Source organism: Gouania willdenowi, chromosome 5, assembly GCF_900634775.1.
Source record: "Gouania willdenowi chromosome 5, fGouWil2.1, whole genome shotgun sequence".
Lineage (NCBI taxonomy): Eukaryota > Metazoa > Chordata > Actinopteri > Blenniiformes > Gobiesocidae > Gouania > Gouania willdenowi.
In genome coordinates, this window is record NC_041048.1 from 12,189,835 (window position 1) to 12,206,053 (window position 16,219).

General features: G+C 36.1%; 1 protein-coding gene across 1 annotated transcript in view; it reads right to left on the reverse strand.

The window, feature by feature from the left end:
* Window positions 1–448: 448 nt before the first annotated feature.
* Window positions 449–16,219, reverse strand: part of nxph4 (neurexophilin 4) — a 58,155-nt gene continuing 42,384 nt past the window's right edge. The window contains exon 2 of the mRNA XM_028446988.1: window positions 449–1,835. Within this exon, the coding sequence (XP_028302789.1) occupies window positions 1,029–1,835 (807 nt within the window). The 3' untranslated portion in view covers window positions 449–1,028. The remainder of the gene's footprint in view (window positions 1,836–16,219) is intronic.

Consider the following 16,219-nt stretch of genomic DNA (forward strand, 5'->3'; position numbering starts at 1 on the left):
AGTCATCAATATGTGTCAGAAACTCCACCGAATGTTTACACTCGATTGTAGTGCATTATCTAGGTGTGTGGTACTTTCACTGCTCTTTTAAACACACTGAAATCTGTCAACGCGAGAGCTATATTTGTAGCCTCCAACACCCTATCTCTTCTCTAAATTTGGGTGTAGGAATAAAAAAAAATATGACGTTTCACTTTATCTCCAAAATAAGATTTCCACTTGTTTTTTAATGTGAAATTTCCCTTCACGACAAACTTTCTTTCGTAATTTGTGTGAAAATTAAAATGGCATATTATCACCCGAAGCTTGAGCACAGATCCATTAATCCAATGACAATGTTAGTTTGGCTCATAATAGTGTTCTTGCTGATAACATGAATATGCCGCGGCACTAGTGACAGCAATTGTGCTTCAAGCTCTGAATAAGAATATTCACTCAGTGGAAGACGGATGGTTTAAAGAGATTTTAATAGACTTTTTCATACAGTATATCGTATGCGTTTCCAGCATAGCATTTCTCATACATATAACTTTCTTATATCCGGGGTTTGAAATGTAGAGCTGAGATTCATTAACAGTTAGTCTACCATAACATTACGTCTGCTGTCCACAGGGATTGCACAGCACAGCTGCTTCAGAGGCTCACTCTGTCTGCGCTCAAAGGGCATCATACACATCCCCGCTTTTTAAACCAAATTCTGAGACTGCAGAAAGTAATAAAACAGTGAAACAAATATCATAAAACAATAAGTCTGCTGCAGTTGAATACATTATTTACAGGGAAAACACAAAATCAAAACAAAAGTTTAGCAAATATAAAGTTGGAAAATAAGTGATATCAGCCATATTCTAACCATTCATAAACTCTGGTTATACATAATTTAAATCCACAATTCACAGCAGTGTAGGGGAAATAAACTGTCCCCTGCTTATTCATCATAATCAATATGACTATCATATCCATATCCAACACTGTACTTCTTGGGGGTTGTCTTTAACATAGTCTTCATTTAGTACAGTCTTACAGATTTATCCAAAGTAAGGGTGCTCACTTTGGAAGTTGTAGTCTGGACACACTTTTTGCACCAGCTTGTAGTCGATGCTAAAAAAAGAAATGAAGATACAGATCACTTTGAAGGGTTTAGCACAGAGCCAAGCAGCATGTGACTGGGTGTGCTCTGTGAAGCAGGTCTGAGATGGATCATACAGGCAGGGTTTGGACTTCTTGGACCTGTTGGTTTTCTCATACTCGACTCGACAGTTAAGGGTCTTTGACTCCTTTGGGTTTATGGTAGTCTGCTGTATCTCCTGGATTTGCACATCCTGCTGGGTGTGAGGGTTCAGTGGCTGCTGCTGAAGGACCTCGAATTCAACCACTTTTGTTGGTGGCACGATACTGACAGACACGTTACCCAAGCTGGATGAGTTGTGGCGGAAATAAACCGTGAAAGTCCCATTGATGTGGTCCACTATCTTTCCTGTAACCAACAGGCTGAACTTTACAGTCTTAACGTTGAAGTAGAAATCTCCCCAGCCAAAGATCTTCTTGGTCTTCATGGCTGTCTTTAGCGAGGGCTTGCGCTTTGAGCGGTACCCTGTCTGATCCAGTAGCAGGGATTGGTTTCGAGCTGAGTCGTACGGGTTGAAGAAACTGTACGTTGGTGGTTTGGATTTCATCGGTGTCTGGTCAATGGATGTAGAGAAGATGCGAGTTTGATAGGGAGGCTTAACCACACCTCCAAGTGTACCTCCACCTATGCCATATGGAAGAGTCTTCATCACAGACCCCACTGGACCAAGATCTGAGAAGTCTACTCTCTTCTCCAGGCATTGGACCTGGCAAGACACAAAAGAAAATATTCACATGAGTTCAATCATTTGGTCTTTAAAGTGTTTTTCATTTAAAGAAAAATAACTTGACATCTTAAAAATATTTTAGAGCTATGAAGGGAATGTGCAGAATGAATGTATTATCTCATTCGTCCATTAGAGATTCATGTGAGCCAAATTCTTACTGTTTGTACAGTGAAGTTCTTCTTTTCTTCAAATTATGGTTACTATGGTTCATACTTTCACTTTGTGAAATGTAAATCTCATTCATCTAAAATGTATTAAAAAATAAAATAAATAAAATAAAATGAGCTCAAATATGATCAAAAACTAATTTTAGAAAAAAATGTCTTTCGGGTTGCCAAAAATTCTTGATATCAAAATTAAGTCACAATCCAAAAAAGGTTGGAAACCACTGCACTAAATACTGTTTCTTTCAACTTACTGTATTTGCCAAATTAGATTCTTTAAAATGTGTGTTATCACTCGTTCATTCCATCACTATGCTCTATAGTTGTTTTTTAAATAGTTTTCTGAGCGAAATGTTGTAGTCGGTAATGGGGGTACTTGGATTTAAAACAAGAGAAAGGGGGTACTTGAGGGGAACCACAGGATAAACTATCAAATCTACCCAAGAGTCAGAATACTAACAAATATCTTGTTCTGCTGGCAGGAATATGGTAATCTTTTTTTTATTAATTTATTTCAAATCTATTTCGCCTATTATTATTAAATATTGTTGTCAATGTCACTTGAGAAATTAAAACACCTCTCCAGACAAGATTAAGGATGTGACTGTGCCTGTTCATACAGCTTCCTGCCTGTGGTTATTTACAATGATTGACTGGAAATCTTACTCTGCACTCTTTCATGTCTCATCAATCACGTCACTGGCATGTGTTAATTCACACGCGAAGAGGCTTTTGCACATATGTAGCCTTCCAGGTTGAAGCTGACATGAAAGAGTACGTGTGAGCTACTCTAAGAGGTTACGTGTGGTTCATACAAAGATGCGTTTGATCTTCCAATGAATATACAAATCTATTACAAAAAAAATAAAAGCAAATAAAGTGAAGGATATTATAGTGGGAATAATTTACATATCTGTCATATTTTTGGACAAAATATGAGCTATTCTCAGTTTTCAACAATCAATGATTCTAAACTTTGGTCCATAGAATCAAAAGTGCTGCACTGATCCCGTTGCCCTATTTTAATGAATTCATCTATTTCTGCAGTCTATTCATTACTCAGCCATCAGTGCTGATATCTATGCAGTGATTTGGGTGAAAATAAATCAGGAGTTTATTAACCAATGGAATAATAATGTTAAAAAAAAAACCAAAAACAAAGGATGCATTTGATAAAAGGCCGATAACTATTGGTAATGACCCACTTTTAGATGAATATTCATTCTTGGTGACAGTGGGCCGATGTTGTTGAATAGATGATGTAAGCTGACTCCCTTATGGAAGGTGAGTAATAAGCTGAAGCGTATATTCCAATATGTGGAAGTAACGAACAGTGTGTAGAGTTCATGCAGCATGGGAACTTTCTGTGGATGCGCAGTCAGCAGTGCTGTCAGCTAGCGCTATGTTTTGCCATCTGTCAGGCTAACACTCGGTCGGTGCAGCTGTAATCACTTCTCTAGCTTGTGGCGTAGAGCTGGAAGTAGCACAATCATCATAATCTAGGAGCATCTTCAGCAGCAACATCACACTATGAACCTCCAACCCAACCTTCAGGGTCAACAGTGTAGAGGCTCAAATAATTTCATGTCGGGACTCTGAGATTAACGGTTAACACAAGCCTTTCTGAAGGGGTGAAAACAACTTTGTGGACATTGAGTACAAAAATCGATTTTTTTTTATAGGCAAAACCGCCCAGCCCTAATATAGGGCTCTAACATAGGGCTAGGCGGTTTTGCCTAATCTATATGCGATTTTTTAAAAATTCACTGAAAAATGACAGCAGACCTCAGATATATTGTTAAAAGTGCAACTTTATTGCTGTGAATATCCTCAAGAGTTAAAATGCATAGAACAATCCCAAAATAAAAAGCTTTAACCCAAGTTTAAGCAAAAGTGCAACAGCAACTTCACAGTAACTTAAATTTTCTGATTACGAAAACAGATAACTACATATTCTATAACATATAACATTACAATTAAAAAAATAATAAACTCTTCCCTTAGCATCTCAGCGTAATGCGAATAAAAAATTGAACATGGCTGTGGCACACATATAGCCTACTCAAAGGGTAAACACATGTAAACAAAGAGGGGGCTAGCTCACATTGGAATGCGGGAAAGTCCGGAAAAAACTGTGGTAGGAAATGTTTTATCTACAAATTCGATTAATCGATTAAATCAATTAAATCGATATATATATATATATATATATATATATATATATATGCAGCACAACAGTCATAAAATGCAAAAAGGAGATTTGGATAGCATGAAAATACATTATTTGTTCTTGACAGTAAATCCATTTAAAGGTTGAAGATATGTTACAAGAAATATGAGATATTTTCGTTTTGACGTGAAATCTATATGGTATAGACTTTGTGAGACAGAGATTGTTTGGTATAAGGTCAGATCAGACTGCAGTATTCAGAGAGAGACTGAAGCTTTTCCCCCCCTTTTTTTAATGCTAGGTATCATGGTTTTCTTCCTCTCGGGTATGTGCAGTGATGAGGTACGATGGCTTACATTCAGAACAGCCAGAGGGTTATGGATGAGATGATGAAAAGGATGAATAATGCAAATGTTGAATAATTACAAGTCTAAAAAACTACAAATTCGATCTTGCTGAAAAGATATTGGACTGTATTGTACATTATTTTCCACACTATTCAACTCTAGATAAAAATGCTACACTAATAAAATAGTGCAGATACTATTAGGAAAGATTCATCATAGACTGGCTTTCACAGCAACTCGACTAATGCAACATGACGCCTTCTTAAGTGAGCTTTGTTGCATTTTAGCCCCGTCTCTCCTCCAAATAAAATGTACATATTTAAATGGAAAATGTATGTGTTATGTTAAAACTGGTCAAAAACAAATCGGTGAAACTTGGGGGTATTTCATCAAACGTGGCTCAGTTTTTTAGTCAGGTTCAACTTGAACGTCCGGCTCAGGTAAACTGGGATCTAACTGGGACATTTTCATCAAAGCATAAACACCTCAGTTGCCATGGTGATGAAGTCTGTGCTGCAAACCTGCTCCCGACCAGGTTTAGGAAAAAGGCTTAGTTTACCTCCTGCTTAGGCTGCAGATGCACTCATATGAAATCGTCATCTCGAAGTACAGTAATACAATCCTAATTCACGGTGCTTTAAAACACTCTGCAAAGATCTATGAATGGTAAAATGAATCAAAAAGACTTGTATACAAACTGTTCTCCATACATTTTCTCACCATCTATGGTTTTAATGTGTCTTTTAAAAGGAAATTAAACAGAATATCATTGTAAATTTTTGATTTTAAATGATACATGACTACAGAATTGAACTGCTTATATAAGGATTAGTGTGTAAACATCAACCTCCGTTTGCCACGGTGTGTCCTTATATTGAGGATCAACAATTCATTATGAGGAAGCTCTTACTTTACGCAGGGCAGACCCCTAAAGATCCCCAACAGTGCACGCAGCGCAGCCGTACCCTCTGTGCGTTTGAATTTAATGTTCAGCGCTGACTGAGTTCTAGGAAACTAATCATCAGAAAACTCACAAGTCTCATAAATTACATATTATTTAATTGTGAAATTATTGCATCATCATTTTTTTAAAACGCTGACAGGTGACAGAAAATATTTAGGAAACTCACAGATATGTGTCTGATCATACATGCTTCAGTTGTTCTCTGTGATAAATGACCTAAATAACTTGAATGGTGTACTACTTTTAAAATCTTGAAACTACAAGAAACTTCTTAAATGTGTCCCTCCTTTTTCTCCCTCGCTCTCTGCTCAGTAACAACTAACGCCATGTCTTCTTCATCCCAGCTCTGGTTTCTATTGGCTCTTCACTCAAACTAAAATCTGCAGCACATGCTTCCTCATTTCTCTGATCAGTAACTCTGTGACCGACCTCACAGGATTTCTGCAGACCCACCTTCAACTTAAACAGTGACAGCTGGCTTGGCTGAATGACTGCTCTTCAAGCTGAGAAGAGTTTGAATAATTAGCTAAAGCCAGCGTGGTCAGAGAGGGCTTAGTTAAACCAGTCAGCAACGAGCAAGCCCGGTTCTCTTAAATGCACTTTGATGAAATACCCACATGGTTGAAAAAGTAATTGATTTTTACTGTAACACTGAGATAGTCAGAATTAAAGGGCCCATATTACGCTAAATTGACTTTTCTGTGCTTTAAACATCATAAAAGTGCTATTTGGGCTTCATACACATGCCCAAAGTGTTTTTTTCATTGATTCCCTCAATCATTAGTTAGAGGGTGATTTGCTTCTTTCTTACTGCAGGGTGAGCCCAAACAACTCGCTCCAATTTGATGACGCGTTCCCACTTTGATGACGAATTTGAGCTGGAGAAGCCACGCCTCCAGGAAGCTCTCTGCTGTGATTGACATGTAAACGGACATGCCCACAAAGGTGAGCATGGAAGCGTCCTTCGTGCAGTGCTATGTATGTATTATCTACAGTTTATGTATGTACCGGCGAACGCCCCGCCCTCACGCTCTGTCTCATGTTTATAAAGCAGCATGAGCTCGGCTACGGAGTGGGTGGGAGGAGAGTGGGCCGTCCTCTGGCCGTACGTCACCGTGCGGGGAGGAGGAAGTCAGTGTCCTGTCTATAGACAAGCCCACTCATGAATATGCATAAGTAGGACGCAAATCAGCCTGTTTGTGTAGAGTTGCTCAGAAAGTGACTTTTCAGAGGCTGAAACTCTGGAAAACAGGCGAGTTTGGGAAAATAAACCTCAACTACTATGTTTTTGGGGTTCTTGGAACAAATGGAGATGGGTGAAAAATAGCATGACATGAGACCTTTAAGCATAAGTGGTATCCTGGATGCACACAGGATCAAAGACCAAGTAATGGTCTACATGTGGCAACAAGTTATTAGTGTTTCCTTTATTTAGGAACAAGACTCTTGTCTGGTCGGATGCCAGAGAAAATGGGTGTGAAAAATAAATTATGTCTCGTGGTGAATCTATACATATGTATGATTCCGACAACTCAATAAAAGCACAATCATGGAAAGAACAATCTAATTACAGAGCCTGGGAGATGAAGGGCGAAAGTGAGGAAAATGTTATTAGGAAGACGTGGAGAAGAGGAAGTAAAAAGATCTTGAGCATTTTCTAGGAATGGGTACCATTAATCATCTCTAATATCATTTGGAGCTTCTTATAGACAAAAAGCATCCTTAGGTGCTGCTTACAGAGAAGACCTCCAACCCACCTGAAAGCATTATTAGGAATGAAAAGTCAAGACTGTTAAACAAAGAAATGGCGAGTACAGACAGGAGAGAGAAACAAAAAAAAACACATATGGACGGCTGTAAGGTGGGAAAAATGGAAAGACCAAAGGACTTCAAGCTAACTTATTAAATGAGACTCTCCAATGGACCCATTGACACATTGCATCTCACCAAAAATCAAATCTCTTCCGATTAGTCGGAAGATTTAGATCAATAGCAGTACATTGAAAGAAAAACAAAGCAAGTACAGGTAGCTGTTTTACTTTCTCTCTCAGTCTGTGTTTACCAGCAACTTGAGCCTCACATCCATTCCCCCGTACATTGTTGATAGCAGAAGTATTCAGAGGAAATGAACCGCAATCATCGGCTCCATTCCTCACGTCCACCTTCCTCGTCTGCCTCCTGCCTTCCCTCCCCACACCTCCTCCTCCTCCTCCTCCTCCTCACCCCTGAGGACTGATGTGAAGATGAGAGCTGCTTGTCTCTAAATTCTCTCCAGGGCTTGTTTCTTTGTTTAATTGGAGTTTTATTGGTACCAATCAATTCATTTCCATCAGTGCTGCAGGCAGCATTGATCTGCTGTCACACAGAAGAGTCAGATGTACGGTTCCACTCACTCCCACTGACCTACGCCAACTACAGAAACTGATACCATGCACTCATTTTTTTTCCCCCAATGTTTCGAGCGTCTCAAACTGTGATGAAAAACCGTTTTTTTTTTTATTTTTCTCCGTGAGACCAAAAAGTAAATACATTATGGAGCATATACTGTTAGGTGGGCAGGTTACCAATTTTCACTTTGAAGTAACATTTGTTTGGTTAAATGGTCCAGGAAAGATGTAAAAAATCTCAAAGTAAAAGAAAAAAACATAATTTCAATCATGAAAGGATTTTAAAAAGGAAATGCACTAAAAAAAAATTGTCAATAATAATAAAAAAAATCAGAGCCTATACTGTACCCCTGAGCAGTCATTAGCTGGGTTTCTATTACAGATTTTCGCAAAATAAAAGCAATATTCCTAAATGTCCACGAACATTGAAACATGAAACATGATGATGAAATCTCATCCCGCGAGGCTTTGCCGCAGAAAGACGGACGGTCCAAACCTCCTTATAACACTCCGTATTCCTTTGTTGTTTCCCGCCTAATATGACAGTAATGATTTTGAAGTATATTGCTAAAAAATTATCTGGTCTCCTCTTCTGTTTACACGTAGCGTGTCATGTTTAATCGAAGTGGTCATGTGACCAGGTCCGTCACGTCCTGTGTTGCCATGGTGCTCCTGCTCATGAAAGTGTAAAAACTTTTTTTTTTGATTTCAGGTGTTTCCATTACCAGTTTTTATTGCGCTATTTAGATTTTGCGCATTTCCAAGGGTATTGGAAACGCAGCTATTGATTTATGAGAAGCCAAAGGACACCTCAGAATTATTGTTACAAATATCTAAAAGTGTTTGTCATTGTTTCACGTAGGATCACTTTATCAGCAGATGAAAAATAAATTAAGAATAACAAAAACAAACACAAAATTCAATTTTTTTGCTAACTCGGTAGAATGCACATTTAAATAAAATAACTCCAGTTTATTAAAACAATATAACAGCAAGCAGGAGTTATGATGTAAAGTAGGAGTTTGTGATCTTTTGAACAATATTGTTTTCTTTGCATTTTGTATTTTCATGAAAAGGAAGTTGCTACCATAACAAGGAGGAAGCAGAAAGCAGAGTGAGATAGAGGGACATGTAAATCAATGCATAGAAAATAGTCCTGGTTATTGTATTCTGTGTATTGTATCAACTAAAGATCTGCTCTACAGTGCCCCTTCAGTTAATATACTAATATTACTTATCAATTAAAGTTTCAACACAAACACTACAACCATTTTGTCTGAGGTCCAACAGTGAATGTCTTGTTATCATGAGTTATCGTTGAATGTATAAACAACATGTATTTCAATCATGTTTTATGTTTGGGGAGAAGCTAAACCCCATTCTACACCTTGTCCGTTCAGATTGCTGACAATGTCATTTTTACAAATACACTCCATAATTAGCATTTTAGGACCTGATTTATGTCACTAGGGGAAAAAAAATGGTGATTCCTCCTAGATGTGTGTTCACTGTTGGCAGCTGCAAGCGCAGCTGCTGCTTAGTTTCAGAGGTGATGCCGTGCAGGGAGCAAAACAGCTGGGTGAGAAATAGATCACAGGTTTTCAAGGTTAACATATCTGTCATACACCTGCTCTCGTAGCTCTGCTTCTGACACATCCGACACATACGTGATGACAAATACTCAAAGCTTTTTACCTGACACCGTGCATTAGCAAAAAGAGGAGGAGGTCAACCCCGCTGCTATGGTTACCGAAGTAAAAGTACGTAGCGTAACAATTTTTCGGGTTAGGGTTAGATTTAGAGTAAGGTTTAGTCTTGGTCACGCGAACTAAACTAGCCAATAACTGACCTATCACATGACCTAAACTGGCCAAATAGGGGCACTGCGTATGGATAGAATGTTGGTATATTGATAGGGTAACCGTACGGATATACTGCCTTTAACATGCTGAAAGAATAGACGACTATTAACTTAGAATATAGTTATGTATTAAAACTATTTGAGCCAAAGTAAGCTCTTCAGAGCCTGAGGTTTTTGAAATTTTTTTGTAGCAATATTTGTAAATGGTCGTCAGAATATCACAGGGGTCCCAAACAGGCCAGTGATTTAGTTACGGTACTTAGTAACATGTTACTCTAATATGACCACTTTTTTTCAGCAACGAGTAATCTAACGCGCTACTATATTGATCTGGATCACCTCCAAAATGTAATTGATTCTTAAATGGCGTAAGGTCTATCTTTGGTTAAAACTTTGTAAAAATGTGTAAACACTTTTGTACATAATGCTGCTAACAAACAAACAAATGAATAAATGGAAAAAAATGTGGACAGAACACAAAAATACCAATAAGCAAGGCATTTATCAACTAGGATCTTAAACCACTTTAAGAAATACCTACTGAGAACAGATGATTTATATTGAAAAAGACCTGAAATGAACTGAACGGTTCTCTGTTTCAACACTGGTACGTGGATTTAAACACCTTTTAACAGCTTTGCAACTTTTGGGTAAAAGTAAACAAATAATAAAATAAGAACAAAAAACGAAAATCTGAAGAAAAAAAAAAAACTGTTTTGGAACTTTTAACCCCCTGTTACAGCTACCATCAAACAGGGAAAAATGAGAAAGTTTGATATGACATTTAATTAAAAAAACAAAATAAAGCCAGAAGGAAAGAAGATAAACCAGTTGGGAAAATGTGGTGGGAGTGTGAGAGATAGACATACAGACACAGTGAGAGAGGGGCGAAAGGAATGGAAAGAAAAGGCAGTAAAAGCGATTTCGCAGTCCAGTGGTGTCTTTGGATTATCATGAAAATGAAAGCTACTGAGTCAGGGACTATCAGAGAGCCGGGAAATGGAGCCAAGACAGATAACACCGTAAGGGAGAAGGAAAAAGAACATGAATAAGAGAACAAGTGTAAAGAAAGCAGAGAGGTCTGTAACACAATTTAAGGCAAAAAGTGCAAAGAATAAGAGAACAAGTAAAAAGACAATATATATACTGAAGATTATGAGTGCAATAAGACAAAAATGAGAATCACTTCACCCCCAAAAGAATAATCAGAGGTTTCTTGCGAGGTAATATCTGTAATATTGTTTCATGCAGACCAGTTGAGTTCTGAAATAATGTAACTCACAGAAGGGGCGAGCTCTGTCTTTCATATATTTGACAAAATCTAATAAACTCAGTTTGAGTGTAAACAAGTCTCACTTCACACCGTCAGTCCAGTAAGAATATAATGAAAGAATGTGAGAAAAGAAAGAAAGAAAGAAAGAAAGAAAGAAAGAAAGAAAGAAAGAAAGAAAGAATACATGTAAGATTACTCAGCCATTTGATGTCTACATAAGAGGATTTAAGAGTACATTGTTGGCTGGTTTATGAGCAATACTGCAAGCATTATTGCAAAACATTGCAGACACTGCAAAGATTAAACTAAAACAAAAGGGTATAAATCCAATAAAAAAAAAAATCATACATGTATAATAAGAGAAATTGCAATATTTTTTTTTATTTTTATTTGTTTTTAATAATCAAATACACTAAAGAAGTTTTGATATTGATGATAAATGACATTACGATGCAGCCACTTTTGGAATGGTCTCCATATGAGACCTGAGCATTATAGTTTAATTTGCTAGAACACTGCATGTACTAAACATAGAACACATGCATTGTTATATTATGAAGTGACTGAATATATAAAACTTACTTTAGTTTGACAAAGAGTATTTGAATATATTCATAAGTACATTAGAGCCATTTTTGGTAACACAGGTAATTTAATATATTGCACATAAAAAAAAAAAAAACATGTTAGTTTAATATAAGGTAAATAAATATACTTTACATTAAAAAGTTTAGTTAATTTAAAATAGGGTAATTTGATGCACTGTAAATAAAAAAGTCATGTTGGTTTAACATACAGAATTTTTTTCTGTTGAACATAGATAAATCATTTTTAGTAAGCATAATTTTAATGTACATGTTTTTTTTATTGTAAATTCAACAGGTTTTTTTCAGTGTATACTGTTTATGCTTCTCTATAGTTTGTGTGTGTGTGCTTGTTTTTTTATTTTCTTTATAGTCAGTGTTGGTAATGACGTTCAGGGTGTGCACTATTGCATGTATCAACTTATTATATTAAACAACACCAATCTAGACATCCAGGTAGCCACCTTTTTTCCATGGGATGAATTTGGTGATTCCTTTGTGTACAACTTCCTGTGTGACAGCAGCATCACCTGCGAAGTAGCTCATTGAATAATACTTGTGGTTGATGCATTCAGCGGTTTTGCTTGTGACGTCCACCAAGGAGGTTATGTTTATGCTGTCGTTTATTTGTCTGTGAACAGTCTAACTTAAAAACGAATGGATTTTGATGATTTTTTTAGGAAAATATCTGAGCTAAGGAAAAAGTGATTAGATTTTGGAGATGACATTTAAGAGACAATGTAATATGGGGGACTGCTATGGCTTGGCGGAGGTCTGCACTCTCTTAGTGCTTTCTAGATGTTTGAATTTATTCTAAGGCATTTTATTGTTTTATAATATGTTCTGACAGCATTGTCTAGCGGTTGCATGTGATATTTCTTCACAAAATAATAGTATAGAGGGTTGAACACTCTTTTATATTAAAAGTTAATAATATAGACATTTGCCAATAATTAGACATGAATAAAACACTAACAGAAGATTAAAGTCGCTTTCATATCAGGTGAACAAGTGGTTACATTGAGCTGGAAATCCTTCACATCAATAATCACCGTTATTAAAGCAGGAAATTGTTTTACCCACTGATAGTTTGCAGACACATTTTATTAAAATTTGTGAAGCGCTTCCAAAATAGAGGGACTCTTATAAAGCTCTGAATTTAGAGATATTATTAGCCCTGAAACAACAGTGCTTATGGTGACATGGTAATCAGTCTTCTGTCGTGGGATTATATTACTATGTAGGATATTAACCCTCCTAGACAATGCACAAACACAAGTATCTTGGGCTGATAAATGAGCACGGTGTGCTAATAACACATCAGAGCCAACATAGAGAACAAGGGCTTTTATTTATGTGCACATTCAATTTTATTCAGTGAGTAACTCTTAAAGGAAATGGTTTAAACAAAACGCAAAAGTTAGTACTCTAGGAAAGTCAGTTTTACTTAGTTTTATATCTTTTTAATTCTCCTTAGAAAGATAACTACTTACACTAATTTAAATATCTATTCAAATACATTCAACTGTAAGTTAAGGTACTAATAGAAAATTAATTATTATTCGTATTATTCAGAAATGTATAGTTACAAAGTAAAAGCTAAGCTACATATTTGAACATTTCAATTCAATACCATAATGCTTTTATTGCACTATATTTCCCATAAGCATCAAAGACTTGTAACTAGGGCTGAGCGATATGGACCAAAATTCATGTCTCGATATTTTTTCCTCAAAATGGCAATATACGATATAAATCTCGATATAATTTTTATCCACATAAAGTCTTAGCAGAAAGACAATTCAGGGTAAAATTTGGTGATGCAAAATGTGACACTAGGCTAAAATAACATCACGGTGCTATAAGATTGGTAAAAAATAAAAAAAATAAACTTGTGCGTGTATCACCAACATGGGTAACTAGAGGCCCCAAAAGTAAATGTACAAAATGACTGCAAAAAATACACAAAATTACAACAAAAACAGGGGTATACACAAAATAACAACGCAAATACTTACCGTATTTTTCGTCGGACTATAAGGTGCACTACCAATAAATGGGTCTGACTGGGTCTATTTTCATACATAAGGCGCACCAGTTTGTTATTATTATTATTCTTATTATTCTTCTTCTTATTATTATTATTAAGACGCGTTAAGCGAAACAAAAGAGCCTGATAAGTCAAACTTTATTCAACTCATTATCAATAACTGTCAACATTGTTCAGGTTTAACACATAAAATACAGAACAATACACTCACTTTTTCAGTTCAGTATGTTGAAGCACAGTACTGGTACACATCACTCCACGAGGCGCCTGACTACGGTAGCCCTGAAGCGCCAAAAATCCATCAAGCAGTGCAGCTTCATAGTTTACCAAAGTTGTACTAAAACATTTTGACATATCAATTCATACATAAGGCGCACCTGATTATAAGGCGCACTGTCAATTTTTGAAAAAACTAAAGGATTTTAAGTGCGCCTTGTGGTCCGAAAAATACGGTAATAGGACAAGAACAAAACAGACAAAAGGAGAAAAAAATACACAATGGGATGAGAACAAAACACACAAAAAAATTAAAAAAACATACAAATAAACTGAAAAATACACAAAAATAATTAAAAGGTCACAAAAGAAGAAAAAATACACAATGGGACAACAAAAATCATACAAAGAACAATATACATACAAAAAATACACAAAGCAACTCAAAAAGACATCAAAATTTGCTAAAGATACACAAAACAACAACAATACATAGGACAACAAAATCCATAAAAGGAGGGGGAAAAAATACACAACGGAACTGGAACATTAATTAACAAATAGATGCACAATATGTGCCCCATTTTTTTTAGTTTTCTCCTATAAGAGACAGCACCTGTGAGTGATTTTTGTCATGTGGCTTGATATGGGGAAGGTCTTGGTTAGGACGCATTCAGACATCCATCTAACTTTGCTTTTCATGCTGTATTTCAATACAAAATAAGCTATAAAATAAAAAAAATAAATAAAAAAATAATATATATATATATATATACTGTATAGACGATATTGTAATTTTCTATATCACCAAAATAGAAAACACATAATGTCTTGAATCTTGATATATTGCGATGCCCTACAAGTAACAAAACCAATTTTGTTTCAAAAGCCAATAGTGTTTAATGAAACAAAAGGAAGTGTGTGTGTGTGTGTGTGTGTGTGTGTGTGTGTGTGTGTGTGTGTGTGTGTGTGCGTGTGCGTGGGGTAAACAGCTCAAATGCTCAAACAAACACATTTAACCTTTCTTCTATAGCGAGAGGCAAAAAAAGCCATTTTAGAGGAGGACAAAGACTTTTCACTATACAACTTGAAAATATTTGGTTAAGAAATCGGTGTGAATGGAGCCTAAGAGGGAAACAAAATCATGCAGCAATCCAAGAGCAGCATAAAACGATCCAAACTGGCTTTGTGACCAACTGAAATATTAACAGCAATCTGTTTCTGAGGCTAAGGTCTGAACCTAACAAACCAATTTACAGAAGCCTACATGAATGCAATTACACTGCCATATGTCGTTCATATTATTTGAAGAACGACATCTGTGTATCTTACTGTTAATATTACTTAGATTTGATTCAGGAAGTGATTGCCCTTGTAAATTAAAAATGAAATCAGAAAGACCGGGTTTACGGATTGTCAAAGAGTTAAGCTTCATTGGTTAATTCGTCCTTGATGAGTCCGTCGAGCTCACCATATGTCCGCAGCGAGCCATTGAGGCCAAGACAGCTTCTTCTACCAAAGACAAAAAGGTCAAACGTCTTTCGAAAGTAGAGTATTTAGTTGTCTTTTTTTTGTTCCAAAGGTAAACTGCTGTGACTGTGACCCACACTAACCTCATTATTATGAGTTCACTAACTCATTCATTAAGGCTAGCAAACCTCATATCTCAATATTTTTTCTCAAAATGGCCATATACGATCAAATATAAATTTTGATAATCTTAATTCAAATAAAATCTTACCAGAAAGACAATTCAGGGTTACAATTGTTAATACAAAATGCCACACAGACACATTTATTAACAGATGAACAATATGTGCCACTTTAGGCTTTTTCTCTTCAAAGGGACAGCATGTGAGTGAGTTCTGTAGTGTGGCTTGTTTAGTGGAAGGTCTGGGTTAGGACGCACTCAGTGATCATCTAACTGTACTATTAATGCTGTTCTAGAGAAAGCAAAATACAAAATAAGCTAGAAAAATGTATATATATATATATATATCAATATAAGCGATAGTGTAATTTTCTATATCACCAAAATAGAAAAGTCGATACATCTTGAAACTTGATATATCACCCAGCTCTAATTGAAACCCATTTAAACTGTAACTTTTGAGCTTGTAAATGTATCCTGTTATATTTGAGTATCAACCTTTGGAACTGATATTTCTCTGGAAGTGACAATTGAAGTTAATAAATAAATAAAAAATGAAATTACTAAATAATTTAAATATGTGCTTTATGTAGAGTATCATTTATAATGATTGTGAGTTTATGGTATCAAAATGAAATTATATTTTAAGTGTAAAAAAAAGTTTGCAGATTCAAAGATGTCTAATGTTTGCAAAAC